At 26.2% G+C, this 24,832-nt stretch overlaps 11 protein-coding genes across 11 annotated transcripts; 4 read left to right on the top strand and 7 right to left on the bottom strand.

Moving 5' to 3' along the window:
- Nucleotides 1–1,659: 1,659 nt before the first annotated feature.
- DICPUDRAFT_150739 (uncharacterized protein) lies at nucleotides 1,660–3,678 on the bottom strand (the record flags this gene model as incomplete). The annotated part of the gene is made up of 1 exon (XM_003286689.1): nucleotides 1,660–3,678. One exon carries the CDS (start codon nucleotides 3,676–3,678, stop codon nucleotides 1,660–1,662), a length of 2,019 nt encoding a protein of 672 aa, XP_003286737.1.
- A 739-nt stretch (nucleotides 3,679–4,417) lies between these two features.
- On the bottom strand, nucleotides 4,418–7,224 carry DICPUDRAFT_46984 (uncharacterized protein). Its single transcript, XM_003286688.1, has 8 exons — nucleotides 6,915–7,224; nucleotides 6,202–6,842; nucleotides 5,984–6,130; nucleotides 5,869–5,916; nucleotides 5,072–5,802; nucleotides 4,941–5,007; nucleotides 4,618–4,870; nucleotides 4,418–4,541 (listed from the first exon to the last, which is right to left on the bottom strand). Exons 1-8 carry the CDS (start codon nucleotides 7,086–7,088, stop codon nucleotides 4,473–4,475), a joined length of 2,130 nt encoding a protein of 709 aa, XP_003286736.1. The 5' UTR covers nucleotides 7,089–7,224; the 3' UTR covers nucleotides 4,418–4,472.
- A 719-nt stretch (nucleotides 7,225–7,943) lies between these two features.
- On the top strand, nucleotides 7,944–8,582 carry DICPUDRAFT_77606 (uncharacterized protein; the record flags this gene model as incomplete). Its single annotated transcript, XM_003286705.1, has 1 exon — nucleotides 7,944–8,582. One exon carries the CDS (start codon nucleotides 7,944–7,946, stop codon nucleotides 8,580–8,582), a length of 639 nt encoding a protein of 212 aa, XP_003286753.1.
- Nucleotides 8,583–8,729: 147 nt separating this feature from the next.
- Nucleotides 8,730–10,361, bottom strand: DICPUDRAFT_77605 (uncharacterized protein; the record flags this gene model as incomplete). Its single annotated transcript, XM_003286687.1, has 1 exon — nucleotides 8,730–10,361. One exon carries the CDS (start codon nucleotides 10,359–10,361, stop codon nucleotides 8,730–8,732), a length of 1,632 nt encoding a protein of 543 aa, XP_003286735.1.
- A 154-nt stretch (nucleotides 10,362–10,515) lies between these two features.
- On the bottom strand, nucleotides 10,516–11,570 carry DICPUDRAFT_31417 (uncharacterized protein; the record flags this gene model as incomplete). Its single annotated transcript, XM_003286686.1, has 3 exons — nucleotides 10,516–10,839; nucleotides 10,951–11,101; nucleotides 11,182–11,570. 3 exons carry the CDS (start codon nucleotides 11,568–11,570, stop codon nucleotides 10,516–10,518), a joined length of 864 nt encoding a protein of 287 aa, XP_003286734.1.
- A 230-nt stretch (nucleotides 11,571–11,800) lies between these two features.
- Nucleotides 11,801–13,729, top strand: DICPUDRAFT_150734 (uncharacterized protein; the record flags this gene model as incomplete). Its single annotated transcript, XM_003286704.1, has 2 exons — nucleotides 11,801–13,342; nucleotides 13,412–13,729. The coding sequence occupies 2 exons, from the start codon at nucleotides 11,801–11,803 to the stop codon at nucleotides 13,727–13,729; spliced, it is 1,860 nt and encodes a 619-aa protein (XP_003286752.1).
- Nucleotides 13,730–13,856: 127 nt separating this feature from the next.
- Nucleotides 13,857–14,426, bottom strand: DICPUDRAFT_150733 (uncharacterized protein; the record flags this gene model as incomplete). The annotated part of the gene is made up of 2 exons (XM_003286685.1): nucleotides 13,857–14,126; nucleotides 14,319–14,426. The coding sequence occupies 2 exons, from the start codon at nucleotides 14,424–14,426 to the stop codon at nucleotides 13,857–13,859; spliced, it is 378 nt and encodes a 125-aa protein (XP_003286733.1).
- Nucleotides 14,427–15,934: 1,508 nt separating this feature from the next.
- DICPUDRAFT_91786 (uncharacterized protein) lies at nucleotides 15,935–16,748 on the top strand. The gene has a single exon (XM_003286703.1). It carries the CDS (start codon nucleotides 15,956–15,958, stop codon nucleotides 16,613–16,615), a length of 660 nt encoding a protein of 219 aa, XP_003286751.1. The 5' UTR covers nucleotides 15,935–15,955; the 3' UTR covers nucleotides 16,616–16,748.
- Nucleotides 16,749–19,476, bottom strand: DICPUDRAFT_97493 (uncharacterized protein; the record flags this gene model as incomplete). The annotated part of the gene is made up of 2 exons (XM_003286684.1): nucleotides 16,749–19,130; nucleotides 19,211–19,476. 2 exons carry the CDS (start codon nucleotides 19,474–19,476, stop codon nucleotides 16,892–16,894), a joined length of 2,505 nt encoding a protein of 834 aa, XP_003286732.1. The 3' UTR covers nucleotides 16,749–16,891.
- Nucleotides 19,477–20,030: 554 nt separating this feature from the next.
- DICPUDRAFT_150730 (uncharacterized protein) lies at nucleotides 20,031–22,391 on the top strand (the record flags this gene model as incomplete). The annotated part of the gene is made up of 3 exons (XM_003286702.1): nucleotides 20,031–20,237; nucleotides 20,320–20,814; nucleotides 20,880–22,391. 3 exons carry the CDS (start codon nucleotides 20,031–20,033, stop codon nucleotides 22,389–22,391), a joined length of 2,214 nt encoding a protein of 737 aa, XP_003286750.1.
- Nucleotides 22,392–22,979: 588 nt separating this feature from the next.
- DICPUDRAFT_150729 (uncharacterized protein) lies at nucleotides 22,980–23,852 on the bottom strand (the record flags this gene model as incomplete). The annotated part of the gene is made up of 1 exon (XM_003286683.1): nucleotides 22,980–23,852. One exon carries the CDS (start codon nucleotides 23,850–23,852, stop codon nucleotides 22,980–22,982), a length of 873 nt encoding a protein of 290 aa, XP_003286731.1.
- Nucleotides 23,853–24,832: the final 980 nt, after the last annotated feature.

Here is a 24,832-nt window from a genome sequence, read left to right as displayed (position 1 = left end):
TATGATGGGGGTGCTTTGGTAGATTGATCTGTGGATGTTTTAGCATTACTGTTAGTTGTATCTTCTTTGACTGATTATGATAATGTATCTACATTGGTCTTTGGTTCTACTAAGGGTTGTTCTTTGTATAATTAGAGAGATAAATGACTTGGGGTTTTTTGATCTATACTAATAATTCTATCATTTAATAAATAGTTAATGGTTGTATTTTTTGTCAATTAATTTGGTTTGTTACATTTTTCGTCAAAATATTTGTTTCCAAGTTTCCTACAATTGGTCTTTAATATTTTTTAGTATTGTTTCATTCGATATGTATGTATATATGTATTATATATAATAAATTAAAGGGATTAGAAATTTAAATATATAAATTTAAAAAGTAAAATTAATAAAAATATTATAAATTAAGAATTAAATTGTTAAAAAGTTTTGGTTTATCAAGGTTATAATAGTTTTTATTATTTTTAATTTAAAATAGCATTATTGTTATTTTTGTTGCTTTGATGTTGATGTTGATTTTTTGTACTGATTTTGATGTGGTAAAACTAATTGTCTTTGTTATTTTTTCCATGTTATTTTTAGAATCATTTAATGGTTACAATTAATTAGGAGCAAAATAACTGGGCCATCATAAACTATTTTCAACAAACTATAATTTTCTAAAATCTTAAACTTTTTTCATTGTATATGATTGTGTTTTGGCTTTTTTAACATTTGTGGTAATTCAAAATTGTTTCATATTTTCTTTATCTCTTATGCTGGCGTTTGATCTATGGGAAAAATCATGATGAAATTTTTTATAAAGTGGTTTTGCTAAAGAATAATACAAAATAAATAAAAAAATTAAAACTTACCTATAATTTGATATTTTATTGTGGTGTTGATTTAAAGTTTTGATTATTATATCCTTTAATTGGATTTTTCAACCTGCATGGTTTAATGAAGGAGTTGTTCTGTATATAAGATATTTTTAAAAAAAAAAAAATTTAATTTATATTTTTTTTAAATTTTTTTTTTTTTTTTTTTTTTTTTAAATTTTAAAAATTTTTTTTTTTTTAAATTTTTGGAAAAAAAAAAAAAAAAAAAAAAAAAAAAAAAAAAAAAAAAAATTTTATATGGAAAAATTTGGATTATATTTTGGGGTTTTTTAAGCATTTTTTTAAAAAATTTTATATGGCGTTGCATAGAAAAAAAAAACTTTAAATCAATCCAACTTTTGATGATTTGGGTTAGAGGGTCTAATTAAGGTACCACTAGATAGATAATTGTTCCCTCTATCGTTTTTTAAAAAAAAAATGGCAAAACCTCACCCTCCCTGGATGAGGAAACTTAGATAACGCCAGATACCTCCAATTAAGGAAATACCTGACATTATCCAGTTTTTTAGCGGCTACTACTCTTCTGGACTCGACTTGTGGTACACTGGATAGCTTTACATTAAATTTTTTTTTTTTTTTTTTTATTATTATTATTATTATTATTATTATTATTATTATTATTATTGTTGTTATTATTATTATTATTATTATTGATTATTGATTATTGATTATTGATTATTGATTATTGATTATTGATTATTGATTATTAATTATTGATTATTGATTATTGATTATTGATTATTGATTATTGTTTATTGACTGCTGGTGATTCTTTATTATATTATTCTTCTTGGGTTGGGGTAAGTGGTGGTGTTGGGGTAAGTGGTGGTGTTGGTATAGGTTCATAATAGATATTCAAATCAAGATTGAAATGAACATTTCTTTGTGGAGCTTGTGGTTGTTCTAAAACTGGTGTTGGAGTGAATTCTTCATCTTGGTGTGGTGGTGATTGAGTTGGAGGGAATTGTTCTGCTTGATCATTTTGGTTTTGGTTCTGACCCTCTTGGTGAGATTCTAATATATTTTGTTCTAATTGTTGTTCTTCTAATGGTTGTTGTTCTAATGGTTGTTGTTCTAATGGTTGTTCTTCTAATGGCTGGTGTTCTAATGGCTGGTGTTCTAATGGTTGTTGTTCTAATGGTTGCTGTTCTAATGGCTGTTGTTCTAATGGTTGCTGTTCTACTTGTTGGAAAAATTGTTGAAACTGTTCTACTTGTACTTCATTAGCATTTTGATGTTGTTGATTTGTTTCTTGTGGAGGAGTGGAATAAATTGGTTCTTCTTCTTCATAAAAGTATGGGGGAGAAACATGGATTGGTTCTTCTTCTTCATTCTCATTATATTGTGGTAAAGGAACTTGTATTGGTTCTTGACTTTCTTGGCTTAATTCTTCATCCTCTACTTCAATATTAAATAAATCTTCATTAATTTCTGGAACTACTTGGTCATCTTCATCATTTTCATCATTTTGGTTATTTTCATTGGCTGAATTATTTTCCTCTTCTTCTTGAAAATTATCTTGGAATAATGTTCTCCAAGTATATCCAAAAATGATTTCATTTTCTTCTTCATCCATTGATTGTTCTGAAATTTGTGAAAATGGTACATTTTGGTTGGATCTTTCTGCATCTTGTTCTTCATTTTCATTATGATGAGATAATTGTTGATTTTCTTCGGTTTCTTGATTTTCATTATTGAATTGTCCATTTTGTTCTTCCTCATGGTGATTGGATTGTTCTTGATTAATTTGGATTTGTCCTTGTTCTTGATTAACTTGTTCTTGATTAACTTGTTCTTGATTAACTTGTTCTTGATTTTGTTCTTGATTAATTTGGATTTGTTCTTGTTCTTGATTATTATGGACTAATTCTTGCTCTTGGACCTCATTTTGATCTTGTTCGCTTTGATCTGATCTTGGTGGTGAATTTGGGGTTTGGAATGATTTCCAATTGGCATAGATTTCAAGGTCACTATCTTGGCTTGATTCTTGTTGTGATGGTGAGTTAATTACCTCTTGTTGATTATTTTCTTGAGGTGGGGTATTTTCAAATGGTGTTGGAATTGGTGTTGGTGATGGAGGTGGGGTAATTGGAGTTTGGTAGCATCTCCAATTATAATCATAGTCATCATTATCACCATCTGATGATTCATCTTCTTGAACTTGGTTTTGTTCTTGTTGTTGTGGAGATGGGGTAGCGTAAATTGGTTCATCTTCTACAGTATGAACATCGATAATTTGATTATTTTCTTGAATTAAATTATTTTGATTTTCATTATTAACATTTTCTTGTTCATTTAATTCTTCTTGTTCTTGATCTTCTTCTTGTTCTTTATCTTCTTCTTGTTCTTGATCTTCTTCTTGTTCTTGATCTTCTTCTTGTTCTTGATCTTCTTCTTGCTCTTTATCTTCTTCTTGTTCTTGATCTTCTTCTTGTTCTTTATCTTCTTCTTGTTCTTGATCTTCTTCTTGTTCTTGATCTTCTTCTTGTTGTTCTTGATCTTCTTCTTGTTGTTCTTGATCTTCTTCTTGTTGTTCTTGATCTTTTTGTTGTTCTTGATCTTGTTGTTGTTCTTCATTGACTATATTATTGCTGACTAAATAATTTAAAACCAAAGTAGTTGGTTCTATGGTGGAAACTTCTATTCCTGCTAAAATTTCTAAAATTGTTATTTCCTTGATAACTTTTCTGGCTGTTTTTATTCCTTCATTAAAGAAGGCAATATTTAAGCCTCTTGCGTAATTTAATTTTATTGATAAATCTTTTGTTAAATCTATTAAATGCTGCTTATTGTATTTCATTTTGAATATAATTTTAAAAAAATAAAAGAATTGATATATATAAGTTGTAAAAATTGATAAATGTGGAAATTGATATAAATAAGTGTAAAATGTATAAAATATATAAAGTTGTGATATAAAAATTATTAAATGCGATAAAAAATTTGATAAAATAAAACGAATAAAATATGCAATATAAAATATGTAAATGAAAAATAAAAATATAATTTCAAATAAAAAAAAATTAATTTAAAATATTTTTTATTTAATATTTAATTTTTTTTTAAATAATATCATTTTTTTTATTTTGGGTATACAAAATGTATATGAATTTTATATCAAAAATAGTTTAATTATAATAAAATAAACACAAATATAGTATCTTTTATAATAATTTCTAAAAAAAAAAAAAAAAACACATTCATTAACACATACCAAGTTATATAAAATAAACACTAATATTAGTTTCTAAAAAAACAAATTATCACTACACTTACCAATTTACCCAAAATATTTATTGATATATGAAAATATAATATATTTTAATAATTAATTGTGATTTTTAACTCACTTTTTTTAGAAATAAATCAAAACAAAATTCACTTCCAAAATTGCCACAATCTCAAAATAACTTTTTTGGTGCTGCTTTTATTAGAATGCTTTATATTAGTTTTGTTGTATTTTAGTTTAATATCAATTTAGAAGTATTTAATTTTCACTTTTAAAAAAATAAAAGATTCTAAATATAAAATAAAAAAATAAATTAAAAATTATTTAATAAAAAATTAACTTTATTTAAAATATTTTAATAAAAACTATTGAGTAACTCCTTTCATTTTAAGAACATAGCTTTCAAAGCTCTGGAAATCAATACTGCCAAGACCCTAAAATGAATTTTAAAAAAATGATTAATATTTTTCATAATGAATGGAATTGTAATTAGCTATATATATGACTTACTGATACTGGGTCCCAACCTTCAGCTGCGCTCCAACCCATTTTGCAACAATAGCTTCTATTACATCTATTACTACCAGCTGTAATATCATTAAATGCTTGTGGATACTCTTGAGCCATTTGATAAAGAAGTGGATTTAAAAATCCTAATGGTGATTTACCATTTGCTAAAAGTTTATCATTAATTAAAGATATTAAACCTGCTAAAGCTGGTGATGAACAACTTGTTCCGTCTACTGGTAAGTTGCTACATGGACTATATTTTTGATAAAAAAAAAATTAATACTATTTTAATTTTCCAATATTTTTATTATCTATAAAATTACCATTTATCTAAATCTCCATTATTTGTACTAGCATAAATATTATAATTATGTCCAACAAATGAAATATCTAATTATTTATAAATTAAAGCGTTAATAAATGTTTATATTTGCAAAAAAGAAAAATTACTTACCTGGATATGCTCTCATTGAAGGGTCATAAGAAAATGATGGGGGTAATGAACCTTGGTTATTGGATAAATAACCTTTTACTGCTTCATTTTGGTAGTCTTCTTGTTTTTGGAATGCAGAAAAACCTCCACCAGTGGTGATTTTAGCACCCTCAAGAATTGAACAAACAATTTCTTGGGAAATATTTTGGTTTCTAGAAAGGAATTGGGTGGCACCAACTGAGGTTACAAATGGACTCGAGGTTGGATATTCTCCAGTAAATATGGCACCATTTTCTTGATAGAATTGATATGGTGCAATGGTATATCCTTCGGTGGTTACATTTTGTAATTGGGTACATGTACATTCTGAATAAACATGTGGAAGATTAGTTCTATCATTTTCAAAGGCCAAGTTACATTTTGAGTTCTTTTGAGCGAATGCATTCATAGCATCTTGTAATGATGGGTCATTTAAAAAGTTACTACAAGCATCTGCACCAATACCCATTGGGAAGAAACAAAAGGAGCCGTCCTTTGTACTTTGGAATGTTAGTTCGCTGCAATATGATTTGGTATGTTGACATCCTCCAGTTGGGCAATATGTACCTGTATCAATAGGACAGTTTCCACTAGCACCACCTAAAGATGGTGCACCATCGTCACCATCAGAAACTAATACCGAAATACCACTAGTTCCAAGTTTTTGGAACTCAGTATCTGTTCTATCAACATACTGCTGAGAATTATAACCACTAAAAAATATAATTAATATATTGTGCCGTATCGATTAATATTTAATTATATATGTGTCTACTTACTATTGGCCACAGCCATCGGTAATATCACATTGTGACAATTCGGCCCAACTATGAAAAAAATAATAATTAATAATTTAAATTTTAAAAAAAAATAAAATAAAAAATTGATACTTACCCATAACTAATAGAATTTACAAGTGGTGGGTTGCTAATTCCCATTAAATCTTGAGTAAAATCTAAAATCCATTTTCCGTCACCATGAGCCATAAAAACTGTTGGGATTCCGATACCCATAGCAGTCATATATTGAACATCTAAATCACTATAATAATAAATTGAAATTAATAAAAATTGTAAATAAAAAAAATTATGACAATTATTGCTTATATTTACCTTTCATATTGATCACAGCCATTACCCAAACAATCAGTACCATTTCTTGTGACATTTGGGGTTGGTAATTCATATTCTTTTACAAATTCAGCCAAAGCACCAACAGAAAAATAATCAGTAAAAGCAGCAATACCTTGGAGATTATTTGGATCGTGACCTATAACACTAGTTGGGACATTATAGTAATGCTTTAATACATTTGGAGTGATAAGGATATCATCACCTACACTGGCATCATAATCTTTACGATCGTGATGTGGTGTCTTAACTTTACTATCAATCAATTCAGAGATACCAGTAACAAAATCTATAGAATTGGCAATTTCCTTTGGTAAATAAGCAGGGCCACTAATTCTATTTCTAACAACACCATTCTTTAAATTTCTATATTGAGAGAACTTTGTACTAAAAATTGAGGCAGCTTTCTTTAAAGATGTTGTAACGGTGATATAGTCACTGAATACTAGAATTTCATCACCTCCAATCCCATGATGCTCCAATAATTCCAACACATTACTAAAGTGAACTTCATCAGATCTAGTGATTTCATTTATTTCTTCTCTTGATAAAAATTGGCCATATAATTCAGATTTTGGATTACTAACTTCGGTGAAATAATATTTCAATTTATCTAAATTATTCTTTATTGAAAAAAAAAATTAATAATTAACTTTTTATTATATTATAGTTATTGTTAATTTAATAATAATTACTTGTTTTAATAGAAATTTAAATGATATTAAATCATTTGAACTTGAAACATCCCTTTCATTTTTCCAAAACAATGGAATTTTTGTATGAGCAATAATTACTTTATTTTCTAAATTTAAAGATAAACAAATATTAATTAAACAAATAAAAAAAACAAATAATATTTTATTATTCATTTTTTTTTATTATATATAACAAATGTATGTGTGAATGAATTAAATTAAGTGAATAAAAAAAAATAAAAAAAAAAATTGTTTTTACATACAAAAAAATTTTTTACACAATAACAAATGTAATGTTGTTGTTTTATTTATTTATAAATAAAAATAATAAAATTTAAATAAAAAAAAAAAAAATTAAATGATAAAAATAAATATAAATATAAAATAACTACTGTTGATTTCTAATAAACTATGCAAAAGGCAATTGACTTTTCTCATTTCAAATATTTTTTTTTATTTTAATTTGTTTTTATTATTTATAATATTATGTGCGTAAGTCTGTGTGAAAATGGGTGAATGTGTGTGCATGTGGTTGGTTGTGTGTGTTAACTTACTCTACATTGTGTGTTAGTTCACACACACACATAACTTTGATCTCTTTCATTTTAAATATTACCGCCATAGTTTTTTCAATTACTGTTTTAATATTGTTATACATATATGATTAAATGTTTATTAATTTTAATTTAAATCAAAGTTTTAGAGCAATCCAAAAAAAAAAACTAATTAAAAAAAAATTAAAAAACAAAAAAATGATATAATATCTTTTTTTTTTTTTTTTTTCTTTATTGTAAAAATATTTAAGAAAATAAAAAAAAATGGGGAAAAAAAATTAATTATTATAAAATATTTTATAAATTTTTTAATTTTTTTTTTTTTAATTTAGTTTAAAATAAATATATACAGACAAATAAATATAAATATAAATAATTAAATAAATAAAAAATTAATGGTTTTTTAAATAAACAACAACAGATAATAACAATAAAGATAATATATATATAATATAATATAACATATATAAATAAAATGACAAATAATAGTAATAATAATATTTTAACATTTCAAAAATATAAAATAACATATAAAATTTTAGAAAATAATAATTTTTATTTGGAATTTTTAGATGATCAAGAAAAATATTATAATAAAACTTTTACACCAAGCGAGATTGTGGATATAGGAAAAGGAGTATTTACCAATGCAGAGACTTTTGCAAGCACAATAAAGCGTGCATTCTCACTAGAAAGTTGCAACAGCTTTGAATTAGAAAAAATTAAATACAATAAAGAAACCAATAGCCTAAATATTATATTAAAAATTATTGTTATTGAAATTGTAATTTCATTACCACGTAAAACCAGCTATCAAAATTTAGAAGAGCGTGTCAATCAACTGTCATCCGAAGTTGTAGATTTAAAACAAAGATTACAATTTTTAGAAAAATTTATCATCAATAATTCAACACTAAATAATAATAGCAATCATAGTAATCATAATAGTTTAAATATGGGTTTATTAAATTTTAATAGCAATAATAATAGTAGTAGTAATAATAATAATAATAATGTAAAAAGTATGGGCCATATATCTCTATCAACATCAACTCCATCAACACCAGTTTCATCGTATTCTCCATACTCCTCAGCCCCATCAACACCAATTTAAATAGTAAAAACATAGTATATATATATATAAATTAAATCAAATAAATAAAAACAAAATGTACTTTTAAAATTATTGTAAAAATAAAATATAGTATTATCTTTTTTTATTTTTTATTGGGTTTTTTATTGGGTCTTTTATTAAAACTATTTATATAATTGTTTGTAAATCTTCATCCTCTTCTAAACCATAAAATAAATCTACTTGAGAAATATTTAATTTTAATAAATGATCCCAATTAATTGGTTTGTCATCTTCAAATAATATTAACTTGTAACCACCTAGACTACCTGCAAGCTGGAGTATTTCAGACTCGGTCGGACAATACATGCCTTTGGATAAAGTGGTTTCTTGTAACTTTCTATATACAGCTCCATATACTACTTCGAGGGAATTTATACGCTTTGATTCTTTACATACGCAGTATAGGAATAATTTTTCAAATAAAGATAATTGATTTAATTTTCTTCTAATCGGTAATGAAAACTGTTTGAAAACTTCATCGATATGAGTATCTGTAACTTTTTGAACTAAATTATCGAGTTCGTTTTGTTGGAGTGCTATGGTTGCTGCTTTTCTGCAAATCTCCAAAGCCCTACGAGCATCACCACAAACTGTTGCGACCCTTTTCGCTACCAATTGAATTGAGTCTTGATCAAATGCTTCCAATCCACCCAATCTATATTTTATAATACTTTCTAACTGTTGTGTATTGTATGGTTGAAAAGGAAGTCTTTGAAGACCCATTCTACTCTTTACACGCGACGATAATTGATCTGGTAAATTCATTGTGTTTGAAATTGCTATGACTACAAATTTAGATGCTGGTTTATTTGGCCATTCAAATAGGTTGTATATTACAGTTTGCTCTTTTTTCGTTAACAAGCAATCAAACTCATCCACTAAAACAATAACAAAATCCTTTTTGGCCGAGTTGGAGTTGAATCTTTTTTTGAGTAGCCTGAGTGCTTCTTCACTTGTTTTGGGTCTAGCTGATCTCCTTCCAAATTGTAATTTACTATATAGTGTTTGATAGAGTTGATCGGGGTATGAAAGCTGCATACAATTAATCTCTATGAATCTGAATAGCTTGATCGCACTTTTCTTTCTTTTTACTTGTAGGTTTTTTATAATTTCTTTGACTGTTGCTGTTTTACCAGTACCTGGCATACCCGCAATATATAGCGTACCACCTGATTCCCCTAAATTAATTTTTGGTTCTAAAAACGCTTGAATATGTGCCTTTTCACCCTCTCTACCTGGCAACTTATCTGGGATTGCATCCAAGTGTAGTGAATCTTTGGCTCTTTCGAATATATTATCTTTTAAAAGTACAGGTTCGGTTAAATCATCCTCATAAATAAATGTGACAACATGTGTCTGCGGATCGGGAATGAATCCTTCTTCTTCTGTTTCGTCTTCATCGTGGGTGGACTCCTCTCTCTCGTCTTCAGAATAATCATCATGTGGTTTTGAATGTCCATATTCTCTATCTCCTTGTTCACTTTCTTGGGGTTGCTTCTCTTTTTCTTGATATCCCCTTTCCTCCTCCTCATCGTCAGTATTATCATCTTCGACTTTAGAATTGTAACGACTTTCTTTTATTTTTGATAACTCTATTTTATCATCTTCTTTAGCAATAACTTCTGAATCGGTTTTTTGGTCTGTTGGTTTTTTAAAAGGTTCTTCATCTTCATCTTCGTCTTCATAGCTATCGCTATTGTCATCCTTGCTATCGTTTTTTATATCTCTACAATGAAATTCTTCATCGTCGTCATTCATTTTTGTGTTTTTTTTGATACAATGAAAAAATTTAAATTAAAAAAAAAAAAAGTAAAAAAATAAAATTAAAAAAAAAAAATATAAAAAAAAATAAAAAAATAAAAAATAAATATATATTTTAAAACTAAACAAATAAAAGGAATAAATAACTTTATTATTTTGTGTTATTATTATTATTATTATTATTATTATTATTATTATTATTATTATTTGGTGAAAGATTTTTACCTCTTCCTTTTCTTTCACTATCTGCATTTTTTAATAAATAAGCAGGATGGTACTTAGCAGTGCTAATGTTATTGGGTGAAGTTACTACTAATAAATCTGGATTTGGAATTGTATCATTTACATGCCCTATTGATGTATATCCCTGATCATATAAACAACAATATGGAATATTACATAATTTTATAAATTCCCAAATTTCATGGTAATTCCACTGTAAAATTGGATTTATTCTTAAAAATTGTGGCCACCCCTAAATTTTATTAAAATAAACATTAATATCCAAAATCCAATATTTCTACACTTTAAAAACTATTAAATAAAAAGGTTTATTTTATATCTATAATTTTAACAAACTACTTACAGGATCAGTAACTGAAAACTTCTCCAAGTGTGATGAATTTGGGTCACCATATCTTATTCCAATAAAAACTGCTTTTATATTTTGTGAATCTATAATATTCTCCAAACCCTCTTTAATACCTGATGACACGTATAATATATTTAAATTATATCTATATAATGTATCAATAGTAAATCCATATATTAATACACCTAATCATGATTTCTTTCCTTTGTTTTGTTATATACTTACATTGATGAGCATTTTTCTGTAAAATCATTGACCTGTTCAAAACTATTTGGTGTTTGAAAATATATAGTTTTTAAACCATCTTTATAATTATTACCATTACTATTATTATGGCAATTTATATTATTATTATTGAATGTTTTTTGTAATACATAATTTATTAAATGTAATAAGACACAACAATCCTTTCCACCATTAAAACTTAATGATATTTCTTGAAATGTAAACTTATTGAATGCAATCATTATAGTTTCTATTGAATCTTTGATTTTATTATAAAAATCCTCTTTATCTATATTACTGTTTTTAATTTTAACATTATTATTATAGTTTTCTTTGTCTAACAAAAAATCAATATTAAACTTTATATCACTGTTTATTTCTGTGGACATTGTTTTAGTATGATACTATTTATTTATTTTATTATTAAAATAATACTGTGTTAACCAAATAATAACCCTTTTATTCTATATAAATTTTAGATAAATAAATGTATTGAAATGAAAAAAATTTTGCATAAACCCTTTTTTTTTATTTTATTTTTTTTTTTTTAAAATAAAAAAAATTAAAATTTTTTTTTTTTTTTTTTTAATTTTAAATATTAGTAATTAGTAAAGTATTTATGTCTTGTTGTATCGAATATAACCACAATTTGGAAGATAATGACCCTTTGCTGAATGAAGTGGGGTACTATATCCTCTATGGATACAATAACACTATAGTATACTCTACCAAATATAACAATAGCAATATTAATAATAGCAGCCATAGTAGTAATAATGGCAATAATTTAGATACGATTGTATATCCTACGGTATCAAAAGAATTTTCACTTTTTGGTATTCATAAAACTCTTAATATTACATCATCAGAAGATACAAACGAATCTTTGAACCACTCGATAATAACCAATGATATTAAAAACGAATCAATTCAGATACTAAGATCAATTTTATCCTCGTCAGAAACCACAAGATCCTACTACACAGTTTCATACACTGTAATAAGAGAAACCAGCGAACAAATTGAAAAATCACAAATTTTATTTTTTCAGGTATTTTCTAAAGATTTGGAAACTTTAAATCAAGTAAACTCTACCAAAAAAATAGAAGTGCCATTAATCGTTGAAGAACTAAACAAATCATTTTATTTATTTAATTACTATTCAAATTCACTATCGTCCATTTCACATTTAAATAGTCTACTAAGCAGCAATAATAAAAACTCAATATACTTCCACATAGCAAATAATAATGAAAATAACCCAATACTTTCATTAAACTCAAACAATTTAGATAAAAAAATAATAGATATATTAAGCAATGGTAATACTAGTAGCACCCCTAATAACTTTGGCAACTTTAATAAAAATTCAATGAATATTATAAATATTGAATTACTTTTAAAAATTACCAACAACTGTAACAATACACCCCCACTAATGGCACCAACAATATCATTAAATAATAATAGCAATAATAAATCAATGATAAATGTATCAAGCCTCTGTTTAATTTCAAAAGATGAAACAGTTAAAGAAACAATTGAACTATTAAACAAATCAATGCTAAACCAAATTAACAATAGTGTAATAAGAGACAACCCTGAATATAATTTTAAATCTATTCATTTTCAATTTTCATTTTTACCATTCCCAATAACAACCATTTATAAAACTAAAAATAACAACATTATTGATGACGACGAAAATTATAATATTAGAAAGCAATATCACACAACTATAGGTTTACCATTAAATAGACCATTTTTAAAATCATCACTATCAATAAATTTACAACAACAGCAGCAATCATTGTCGAAACCATCTAAGAAACAGCAACACAATCATATAAAAGATGTTCATTTAAACTTATCTTTGGACTGTAAAACTGAGGGTAATGTTTTTCTAGTTGATGGCTCATACGACTACTATCACTATCTACAAGATAATATAGATGATAATGGCTGGGGATGTGCATACAGATCAATGCAAACTATATGCTCATGGCTAAGATATCAAAACTATACCAACAAACCAATTCCAACTCACTATGAAATTCAAAAAACACTTGTAGAACTAAAAGATAAAGATCCATCATTTTTAAAATCAAAGCAATGGATTGGGGCCTTTGAAATCACACTATGCTTAGAATATTTATTTAATGTAACTATAACCCACAATCATAACCACATCCAAGAACATAATTAACTAATTCATTCCCTATTATTTTAGATTAAATGTAAAATTTTAAATATCTCAAGCGGCTCCGAAGTTATTTATAAATCCAGGGAATTAGCAAAACATTTCCAAACCAATGGTAGTCCCATTATGATTGGTGGTGGCGTATTGGCATATACCCTATTGGGTATTGATTTCAATGAATCAACTGGGGAAACCCGATATTTAATTTTAGATCCTCACTATACAGGTTCAACAGAAAATATTAAACTAATAAAAGAAAAAGGTTGGTGTGGTTGGAAATCATCTGATTTATTTAGAAAAGATGCATTCTATAACTTTTGCCAACCACAGATACCAAATGATTTATAGAAAAAAAAGAAATAATAAAATTATTTGAATAAATTTATTCAAATAAGATAAAGGAATATCAGAATTTATTAATTTTATTTACATTTATTATTATATTTACTATTATCTAAAAACTATTATTTAAAAACTATTTTTGTGGTGTATTATTAGTATTATTATTATTATTTTTATTATTATTTTTATTTTTATTTTTATTAATTATTTCTTTTTTAGTATCATCAACTTTTTCATTTTCATCATTTCTATTTTTCATTGTGTTTAAATCTCTCATCTCTTTTTCTAAACCTGTAAAAAAATCTTGATTATTATTTTTTGTTGAATTCATAATATATTTAAAAATCTCTTGATTGTTTTCTCTACTTTCTTTATATTCGGATGATTGTTTTTTTTGGAGGTTCTAAAAAATGTGAACACATCCCAAAAAGTGAATTTCATTTTTTTACAAAAATAAAAAAATTAATTTTTTTTGAAAATATTTTTTTGTAAAAAAAAAAAAAAAACGAAAAAAAAAGGAGGTATTGTTAGCATTAGGGGTAAATCGGAAATATTTTAAACAAGGTATTTTCATATCCTGTATAATATTACATACATTTAAATCAGCGTCTACATCTTTCTGCACAGTCTTAGTTAAAGCACTTAATGCTATAATAGGAACGAAAAATGTGGCCAATGCAGCGAAAAATCTTTTAGTTAACATTATTACTATTATTTATAATTTTTACGAAAAAAATAATTATTTTTGTTTTTTTTTTTATTTCCTTTTATAATTTTTTTTTTAAAAAAAAACAATTTATAATAATCTAATTATTATTTTACTAAAATGATTAATAATAACAATAAAAATTAAAAAAAAATAGTCTATGGTGTTATTGTAGTGTGAATAATAATTATTTTTTTTTTTTCTAATTTTTTTATTTTTTTTTTTAAATTTTTTAATTTTTTTAATTTTTTTTTTTTTTTTCATTATAAACGAAATTTTTTTATTTTTTTTTTTTGAAATAAAATCAAACTTTATTACAGATAATAATTATTTTTTTAAAATTTAAAAAAAACAGCTCCCAAATTTACTTTTTGTTTTTTTTTTTTTTTAAATTATAATTTACACAAAAAAAAAAAAAAAAAAAAAAAGAGACAAACTTTTTTTTCATTTTAAAATAAAATCAATATTTATAATAATAGAATAATAATAATTTAAAAAAAATAAAAAAATAAAAAAAATAAAAAATATTTTTGTAAATTAAAAAATTAAATATTTATTTGTGCGTTCATTGTCGATAAATAAATCCGAAAAAGAATTTTTTTTTTTTTTCTAAATAATATTTTAAAATAAATAATAAAATGAACTCATTAATTTCAAAATCAATAAGTTCACCAAAATTAATTTCAAGTTTTGCGCAAAATGGATCAGTTTTACTTTATAGAAACTTTGCATCGTCAAAAATAACTAATAATAAAATCAACATTAATAATAATTCAAATAACAGTTTTAAAAATAATGAATTTTTATCAACATTATCATCAAAAACTAAATTAAATAATAATATAAATAATAATTATACAAATATTTCAAATTTTGAAAATTCAAAAATTATGAATCAAAGATTTTTATCAACTATAAATAATAATAATAATAATAATAATAATAATAATAATAATAATAACAATAGTACTAAAGAAACTAAAGATGATAAAGATGTTATTATTTCAATTAAACCAGTTCATAGTTCAGAAAAAGTTAGTTGGAAAACTAAAATCAAACAAGGTATCGATCATTATTGGTTAGGAACAAAATTATTAGGTAAAAATATATCAATTGCAGTCTCATTAATTAAAAGAGTAATTAAAGGTCATGTCCTTAGTAGAAGAGAAAGAAGATTATTAATTCAAACTTCAGCCGATGTAATGAGAATTGTACCATTCGTTATTATTGTTTTAGTACCATTCTTAGAGTTGGCTCTTCCATTCCTCTTAAAATTATTCCCAAATCTTCTTCCATCAACCTACACTTGGGAAAGTGAAAGATTAGAAGGTGTTCATAACAGAGCAAATAATAATTCCAAAGTCCGTGGTGAAATTAGAGAACTCTTCCATGAAATCTCAACCGAATCAAAGAAAAATACCAAATCCAACGAATTTTATGATTTCATCACCAAAATTAAAAGTGGTCAAGCCGTATCTTCCGAAGAGGTTATTAAATTCTCACAATACTTTAAAGATGATATTGTTATGGAAAAAATCACTCGTACTCAACTTTTAACTATGCACAGATATCTTGCCGGTGCCAATTTCATCTCCAAATGGTATTCAAATGAATATCTCAAATCTCAAATCTACAAGAAATTAGATAAAATTAAACAAGATGATATTCTCATTAAAAAAGAGGGTCTTCATTCATTAACTTTAGAGGAGTTAGTAGATGCCGCTATTACTCGTGGTTTCAAGGTTGAAGGTTATAATAGAAGATATATTGAAGGTCAATTAGATCAATGGTTAGACTTGTCTTTAAACAAATCATTACCACCATCACTTTTAATTTTATCTCGTGCTTTTACTTTAACACCAAGTACCACAACTGATGAAGCTCTTGAAGATACTTTAGAACATATTCCAAAAGAACTCTTAAAGGGTGTTGCTAGTGATTTACCAGTAGATTTATCAACTGAATCTGGTATCGAAATTGCCAAAGAAAAAATTGATGAATTAACTAAAGAACAAAAAGAAGTTGAGGAAGAAATTAGACAAGAAGAGGAAGAGGAAAAGAAACAAGAAGAAGAAAAGAAACAGGTAGAGGAAGAAAAAAAAGAAGACACAGTAGTTGAAGAACAACAACCAACTGAACCAAAACAAGAAGAATTGTCCAAAGTAGAGGAACCAAAACAAAAATAAATTAATAATAATAATAGCAATATAACAATATAATAGTATCATATAAAATTAAATATTTGTACACTATAATAAGTAGTTATATAATACGAATAGTAGTAATAAAAAAATATAAAGATAAATAAAATTTTTTTTTAATTGTTTTAAATTTTTTTATTTATTTATTTATAAAATGTTATTTTTCAATAGTTATATTAATAGTTATTAAAATATAACTAAATATTTTAATTTTGTTTTTTATTAATTTTTTTATTGATTATTTGTATTGTTTATTATATTTTAATCATCTTCGCTGTCACTATTTTGATCTCTTTCAACTAAATCGTCTTCATCATCTACAATAAGATCTTGGTCTTCATCATACTCTTCATATTCATCTTCAGAGTCTTGATTATCTTTACCAACTTCATTACTAATTTCCAATTCGTTTTCTTCCTCGTTTTCTTCATTTACTTCCTCTTCCTCTTCTTCCTCTTCTTCTTGTTCTTGTTCACTTTCGTTTTCTTCGTCGCTTTCTTTATTATCTTCATTATGTGGTTCGTCATTATCTTTTTTAATAATTTTTCTAATTAATGGTTTCTTTTTTGGAGTTGTTGTTGGGTCGGTTTCTATAAGTTGGGTGGGTTTGGTTTCCTCTAAATCGGTCATTATTGGTAAGTCTAATAAATTGGATTCGAGCATTTTAATTTGGGTATTGTGTTCTTTTTGATATTCATTAAATTCGTTTTGGCTAATGATAGAGAGTTTACAGAGTGATTGGAAGAGATATAATTTAAGTTTATAAAAAGCCCAAAGAACATCATTGACTTGACCATGGTATTTTATAGCATTGAGTTTTATAAGTTCAAAATCATTGAGGAATGATTTTGTAGTGTAATCTTCTTGTCTCATTTTGTTTAAGATTGCTTTAATTGATATTGGGTTCTCGACTAAGCTATAGTATCTTTGAAGAAATTCGGCATCAAAATGGCTAACGCTTGGAATCTGTTCAAAGTAGTATGCAAGACTCATTACTATTGTTTGGTCTTCTTTGTAGGTCCATCTGTGTGAGCTTGCAATAAGGAGAGCTTTCAATATGTTTTGCTTTGTTTTGCTTGATTGGTCGAAATCTTGCTGGTGGACTGGTTTCTCGAATTGTTTTCTATATTCATGGGTAATCTTTTTTGCTTTGGCAAAAGAAATTGGCTTGAAGTAATTTGGTTTTTTGCCACAACCAAATTCTGATTCTTGGCTGCTTGGTACGGATATATCATCGTGATCGTCATAGTCCTCTGAGGTTTGTTTTTTAGATTTTGCACCAGTTTTACCTTTACCTTTTGAAACCATATTATCGGTATTGGCCTTGGGTTTTGCGGCAATGGTTTCTTGTTTTGGGGTTTTTACTTTAACTTCTTTTTTAACTGTAATGATTGTTGTAGGTGTTGATGGTACATTTAAACGTGTTCTTGAGCTTCCAAGTGGCAAATATCTTTTACTATCTTGCTTTTTAAAGAGTTTTGTGTTTATGCTAACATTTGGACTGCCTGGAATAGTTGGGGTAATGTTTGTATTCTTTGTTGATTTTGGTTTTGATTCTTCTGCGTGTTTTTCTTCACTTTGACTAACATTAGCTTCTTCTTCTTCCTCTTCTTTTTCACTTTCACTTTGATATTTTTGTTTTTCTACATTTTTTCTTGGTTGTTGTTTTTGCTGTTGTTGTTGTTGCTGTGGTTGTTGTTGTTGTTGTTGTTGTTGTTGTTGTTGTTGTTCTTCTTCTTCATCTTCTTCTTCCTCTTTTTCACTTTCTTCGTTATATTTAGAGGTAGTTTTTTCCTCTTCACTTTCAGAGTCTCCATAGTCTTCATCATTGATACTCTTTTTAGTGGTGGTGGTAACGGTAGTGGTGGTGATTGGAGTAGTGGTTTTGTATAAAGATTTTTTTACTTGAGATAGATTTCTGTTGGTGTTTAATTGTTTTAAAAGATCTTGGGATGTATTTCTAGAATCTTTAATTGGGGCGGCGGTAGCGGCAGTTGTTGCTTTGGCAGTTTGATTTAAAGTTTTGGCGGAGGATGATGATGAGGAGGATGATGGTAAAGCAATGGAGTTTGATGTCGAAGAGGCTAGTTTTGAAGATACTAGGCTTGATGATGAAACTGGAGTAGAGGCAATTGAAGTGGATTTGGTTTGGTCAGTGGATATTTTATTTTTAATGATTGAAATTCTTTTGCCGCCAGAGGTAATAAAGTTATTAATATTGAAGTGATAGTCTGTTGTTGGTTGAGTATAGAGATCAATTTCAGTTTTTGCTAAGAATTCAATTCTAAATGATCTAAAGCCAATTGTGACAATATCGCCATCACCGAGTTCTTCTTTCTTATAAATAAATGGTACAAAATTAATTCTAATTGTATCGGAAACCTTTGGATCGATAAGAGGTACTAAAAAAAACTTCTTCTTTTTTTTATCAAATACAATTTCAGCGTGTCTTGGAAAAACTTCAGGTCTTGTAATATAAATTTCTGATTGGTCTGAATCACTAGAAAAAAAAAAAAATAAAAAAATTTTTAATATTGGTTTTAATTTTAATATATGGTAATGGTATTGTTATAAACCTACGATCCGATTGTGATTTTGGATCTTTTCATTTCAAAGATACCTCTATCAGTGCCATCTTTATTTAATAGATGAAAATTTGCATAAACCTTTTTTCTTCTTTGTTCACCTTGTCTATCCTCGTTATTGGTTTGGGCGGAACTATTGGATTGGTCAGATGTTTTAGTTTCAGTGTTGTTTTCTGAACTGTTCATTTCATTTCTATTTTCTTTGTTTTCTTCACAATTTACTGATAGCTGGGAAAGTTTTTCGATTGTTGTTTCTGCCATCTAATAATTATTATTATTTATTATTTTATTAAAAATTAAAATTTTAAAAATTAAAATTAAAATAAAATAATAATAATTTAAATAAATATAAATTTATCAATACACAATATAATATAGATAATAAATACACAATATAATAAAATAATAAGAAAAAAAAAATTTATAAAAAATTTTTTTTTTTTTGAAAATCAAAAATTAAAAAAAAAAAAATAATTTGAGCGCGCCAACACATTTTTTTATTTTACTAGAAAAACGATTTGTTAACTATTTATTTCTATTTATATAAAAAAAAAAAAATCAAATTATAGGGTTTATCTGAAAATGGTAATGTATGTTTTGATTTATTTGATAAAAAAAAATTATAAAAAAAATTTAACTTTTATAAAAAATAAAAAAAATAAAATTAAAATATATTTTTATTTTTTTTTTATTTTTTTTTTTTATTTTTTTTATTTTTTTTTATAAAAATTGTTTAATTTAAAAAAAATTTAAATAATAATTTTATTTTTCTTTCTATAAATAATAGTACTATATATATTTATTAATGTTCCAATATGGAACAATATAGTTATTATTATAATGAAGAAGATGAAACTGAAATAGATAAAAACAGACATCAATATAGTTATAATCAAGATAGAGACTCTTCCACCGATGAAGAGGAAGAGGAGGACGAGGATGATGATAGCAGTTTTGTTTATGAGGAAGACGATGAGGAAGAGGAAGAAGATGTATCATCTAAGTTTGGTTTAATGTTTTTGGTAAATAGTTTCTTTTATTTATATATTTAAAATGCAGAAATACGTATTAACGTTATAAAATTTACTTTTGGGTATCCAAAAGAAAAAACAAGGTTATGTTGAAGGACAGGGTTTAGGGAAAGATAAAACTGGTAGGACAGATATTATCGAGGTTGACCAGATGCAATCAACTAAAGGTTTGGGTTTTGTTGAAAAGGAATTACCAGCATTTTATACATTACAAAAACACGAGTTACAAGACGACGATTTAGATTTCCCTCATGAACAAACAATTAATTGGATATCAAATACTGGCAGTGGAATCGAATTGAAAGAGGAGGATGTTGTTATTGGTAATCCAGGAATCGATAATCCAAGAAGAGGTCATTGCTCAATTGAATTAATGTTGGAATTGGACCAACATAAAACTGCACTTGATCATTTGGACAGTAGATTATTTTATCAAGCTAGAAAAAAGTCAAATCCATACGAGGCTATTAAAGGCTCAATTTTTATAAATAGAGCTGCAGTTAAAATGGCAAATATAGATAAGTTGGCAAATTTATTAACACCATTGATACCTATCAAGGGAAAACCTGTAAGTAACCAAAATATCATTCAAAAAAAAAAACAAATAGGTTTATTAATGAGTTTTCTTTTTAGAATGAATTTTTATATTTTGCAGATGTATGTGCTGGGCCTGGTGGATTTACAGAGTATGTTTATTGGAAAAAAACAAAAGGAGGCAAGTTATTAGAGCAACAGGACAATAGTGGTAATGGTGTTTTAGAGTTAGATGATATAGTTAAGGGATTTGGGTTTACAATTCGTGGTAAATGTGATTGGAACATAGAGAGATTTTCAAAACAAATCCCAATTCATAATTTTAAAAAAGAATATGGTTTGGATGGTACAGGTAATATATTGTTTTCGGCAAATATAAAGAATTTCTCAAATAATATTTTTGAATATACCAACGGCATAGGCTTACATTTGTTTATGGCAGATGGTGGCGTTAGTACCGAGGGAAAAGAGAATCAACAAGAAATTTTACTCGCACAATTAATTTTATGTCAAATTTTAACAATGTTTGAAACTCTAGGTAAAGGTGGAAGTTTTGTTTGTAAAATATTTGATACCTATACACCATTCACAATTGGTCTTATATATTTAGTATATCAACATTTCGAAACTTTTTCAATTTGCAAACCTTATACAAGTAGACCTTTAAATTCAGAACGTTATATTATCGCCAAAAACTATTCAACTTATCGTCCACAAAAAGTTATTGACTTTCTTTATTCCATCAACGATAAGATGAATAATGGTATTTTAGTTTTAGAAATTATTTCAATTGCATCTATGGATCAAGAGTTTTTAAGATATGTAATGGATACAAATATTGATATTTGCTCAAGGCAAATTAAAGCTTTTGAACTATTCAAAAAATATATTGAGGATAGGGAGTTACCACCATGCGACCAAACTGAAATTAGAAATAAATGTTTAGAAGAATGGGAATTACCAAAAGAATCAAAACATGATTTAGAAAATTATAATAAAACACATAAAAAACATCATCATCATCATAATAATATAAATAATAGTAATATAAATAATAATAATAATAATATAAATAATTATATGAATAGAAATATGAATCAAAATTATCAAAGAAAACACTATAGTAATGGGGGTAGTTCCAACAGTAGTAATTTATCTTCTCCAAATAGCTTATCATCCCCAAATTCACCCCAATTTAACTCAACTCCCCCTTATTCACCAAGTTCACCAAATTCACCAAGTTCGTTAAATTCACCAAATTCAACATATTCTCCAAACTATAATTATAATAACAATAATAATAAAGGTCGTAGATTTATTAATAATAAGCAATTGGTAAAATCAAATTCGCAATTTCATCAGAAACCGCCACCAATAAATAAGCATCCAAGTCCTCTTCAAATAAAGCAACAATTTTTACTCCAACAACAAAAAGAAAAACAAAATTTAGAAAAACAAAGTTTTTTAGACCAACAACATCGACTTCAATCAACTTCTTCAGATATTCCAGCTGCTAATTTTATGGAAAATTTATTAAAAACAATGCAAGAGACAAGAATAAATAATAATATAAATAATAATTATAATAATAATGATAATAATAATATATAAAAATTTCAATATTTTTTGTATATTTAAATAATATAAAATATTAAAATTGTAAATAAATTTAATTAAATAAAATAAACTAAATAAATAAATTTTAAGTTGGTTTTTAATCAATCCTTATAATATTTTTATAATGTAATTATTTTTATTTTATATCAATCTTAATAGAAATGCTTTTTTAAAATATTCTTATATAAATATGATTTTATTTTTTAAATTTTGGCCCCCCGTATTCCATAATGGGGCCCGATACCCACCCAAAACTTCCCTTCGGGTTGGGAAAACTAACACCCATATTTTTCAAAACAAAGTAAAGCCCCCCCGTTTTTGTTTTTTTTTTTTTTTTTTTTTTTTTTTTAAAAAGGGGGATAAATGTAAGAAAAAGGCCTTTTTTTTTTTTTTTTTTTTTTTTTTTTTTTTTTTTTTTTAAAAAAAGCTTACTTAATAATATAATAAATATTATTAGTGTAAGCGACAGTGTTTATTTATATTAAAATATAAGAAGAAGTAGGGGTTGGGGTAAGGTTGGAATAACCTATCTAGTTTAAGAAGTAGTGAGGGTTGGGGTATGGTTGAATCAACCTATCTAGTTTAAGAAGTTTTTTTTTTCTTAGATTTTTGTTCAATAGCAGGTGATTTCGGACTACCTGATTGGTACGTAGTGGATTTGATTGGTGTGGATATTTGGCTAACATTTCGAGTACGGTTACTTTTTGTAGTGGTTTTCGTATTTGTTATGGCGGTTTCATTTTTGGAATTTTGTGAAGTTAATCTTGTAAAGATGTTGTTTAGTGCGTTAACCCTGGATGTTCTTAAGGGTTTGTTGGTTGATGATTTATAGTCATCTTGAGGTGATTGGTTTTTTATTTGTTTGTTTGTTTCATCATTAGATATTTCATTTTTATCTAATGTGTTAGTTGGATTGTTAGATTCGTTATCAGAAATAGTTTCTTTGTGATCATCATCTTGATCATTAGAGTCGGCACAATCATTTTTGATCGTTTGATTGAATATGGTAATGAAGTTCTCAAATTCTTTATCAGTGTAGATCCCCGACGAATCTTCATTGATTATTTGATTCATTATGGTAGTGATGGTATCAATTTCTTTATCAGTGGCGGACCCCGAAAAATATTCATTGATTAATTGATTCATTTTGGTAATGTTGTTATCAACTTCTTTATCAGTGGAGACCCTGGACATATCTTCATTGATTAATTGATTGATTTTGTTGTTAGGATGATTTTTTGATTTTGTTGCAGACTTAATCTTAATACGATAGTATGGTGATTGGAGTAGCTTTGATTTGATTGGGTTGTTTTTGCTTTCGATGAGGTGGAAAAAGGAGGTATTGTTTTTGTTGACTTTGATGTGAGAAAGGAAGAAGTCAATTTTTAGGTTAAGTTGTTCTTTTAACACTTTTTCAATGTCTTGATTGGATGAGTTGATATTTCCAATTACCATATGGTAATCGTCGCAGTGTGTGATGAACTTGTTCATCTTGTTGGTGGTATCTCTTTCATTAAGGAGGTTATATAGGTTCTCTTTTGAGAGAGAGATAAAGAGAGTTTTCTTTTTCTTTTTGTCGAATGAGATCTTTTCTATATCTGTGTACTTGCTGAAATGAGTTATATGCTCATCTGATATTTGGTGGTTTGGGTAGTATAATCTTAGATTGATGTTGTTTCCATTTTTTTCATAAGTGGATAGTTTGTTTTCTCGATCAATAATATCTTTAACACTTTTTTGAATTATAGAGATGCTTGATAAGAGTATATCTTCAACGCTATTGAAATTATTATGGGAAAAATCCTTTTTTTCCATATCTTTCCAATCTTTGGATAAATCTAATATGATTGGTTTTATGTTTGAAGATGGTGGTGGGAAAAATGTTTGTGGTTGGATTGGCTTTTAAAAAGACAAATTGGTGAAGATTGGAGATTGCCGAGATAGAAGATTAAAGATCTTTAATGCGATCTAATTTCTTTTGATCTATGTTTTGTGGTGTATAATTACTATACGTTGATATAGCTTTTAAAAAGCTGTTGGACAGTGCTAAAATTATTTGATAAAACTTAATTTATAAAAAGATTTTATATGATGTTAACCTATTTAGTTTGAGATATAATTATAACTTTTTTTTTAAAAGTGAAGATAATTAGAAGCAAATGCTTTAAATTAATCAGTAAAATTTTATTTAATGTTTTTTTTTTTAAACATTACACACTGCATGGGATTCCCGGAGCGGCAACTCTGAAGATAAAATTTTTTCGATCTCTTGGAAGATATAATCTAAAATTTAGAAAAAAGATTGGCTGCTCTGAGAATCGAACTCAGGACCCCTTGTTTACAAGACAAGTATTATGCCACTAAACTAAGCAGCCATTGATGAAATTTTGTAATGAAGCTCTATACAGCTTACAAATAATTAAGTATATATATAT

Source organism: Dictyostelium purpureum (genome assembly GCF_000190715.1).
Source record: "Dictyostelium purpureum unplaced genomic scaffold DICPUscaffold_78, whole genome shotgun sequence".
Taxonomy (NCBI): Eukaryota; Evosea; class Eumycetozoa; order Dictyosteliales; family Dictyosteliaceae; genus Dictyostelium; species Dictyostelium purpureum.
Note: the sequence above shows the minus strand (reverse complement) of the source record. Positions and strands in the feature narration are given on the sequence as shown.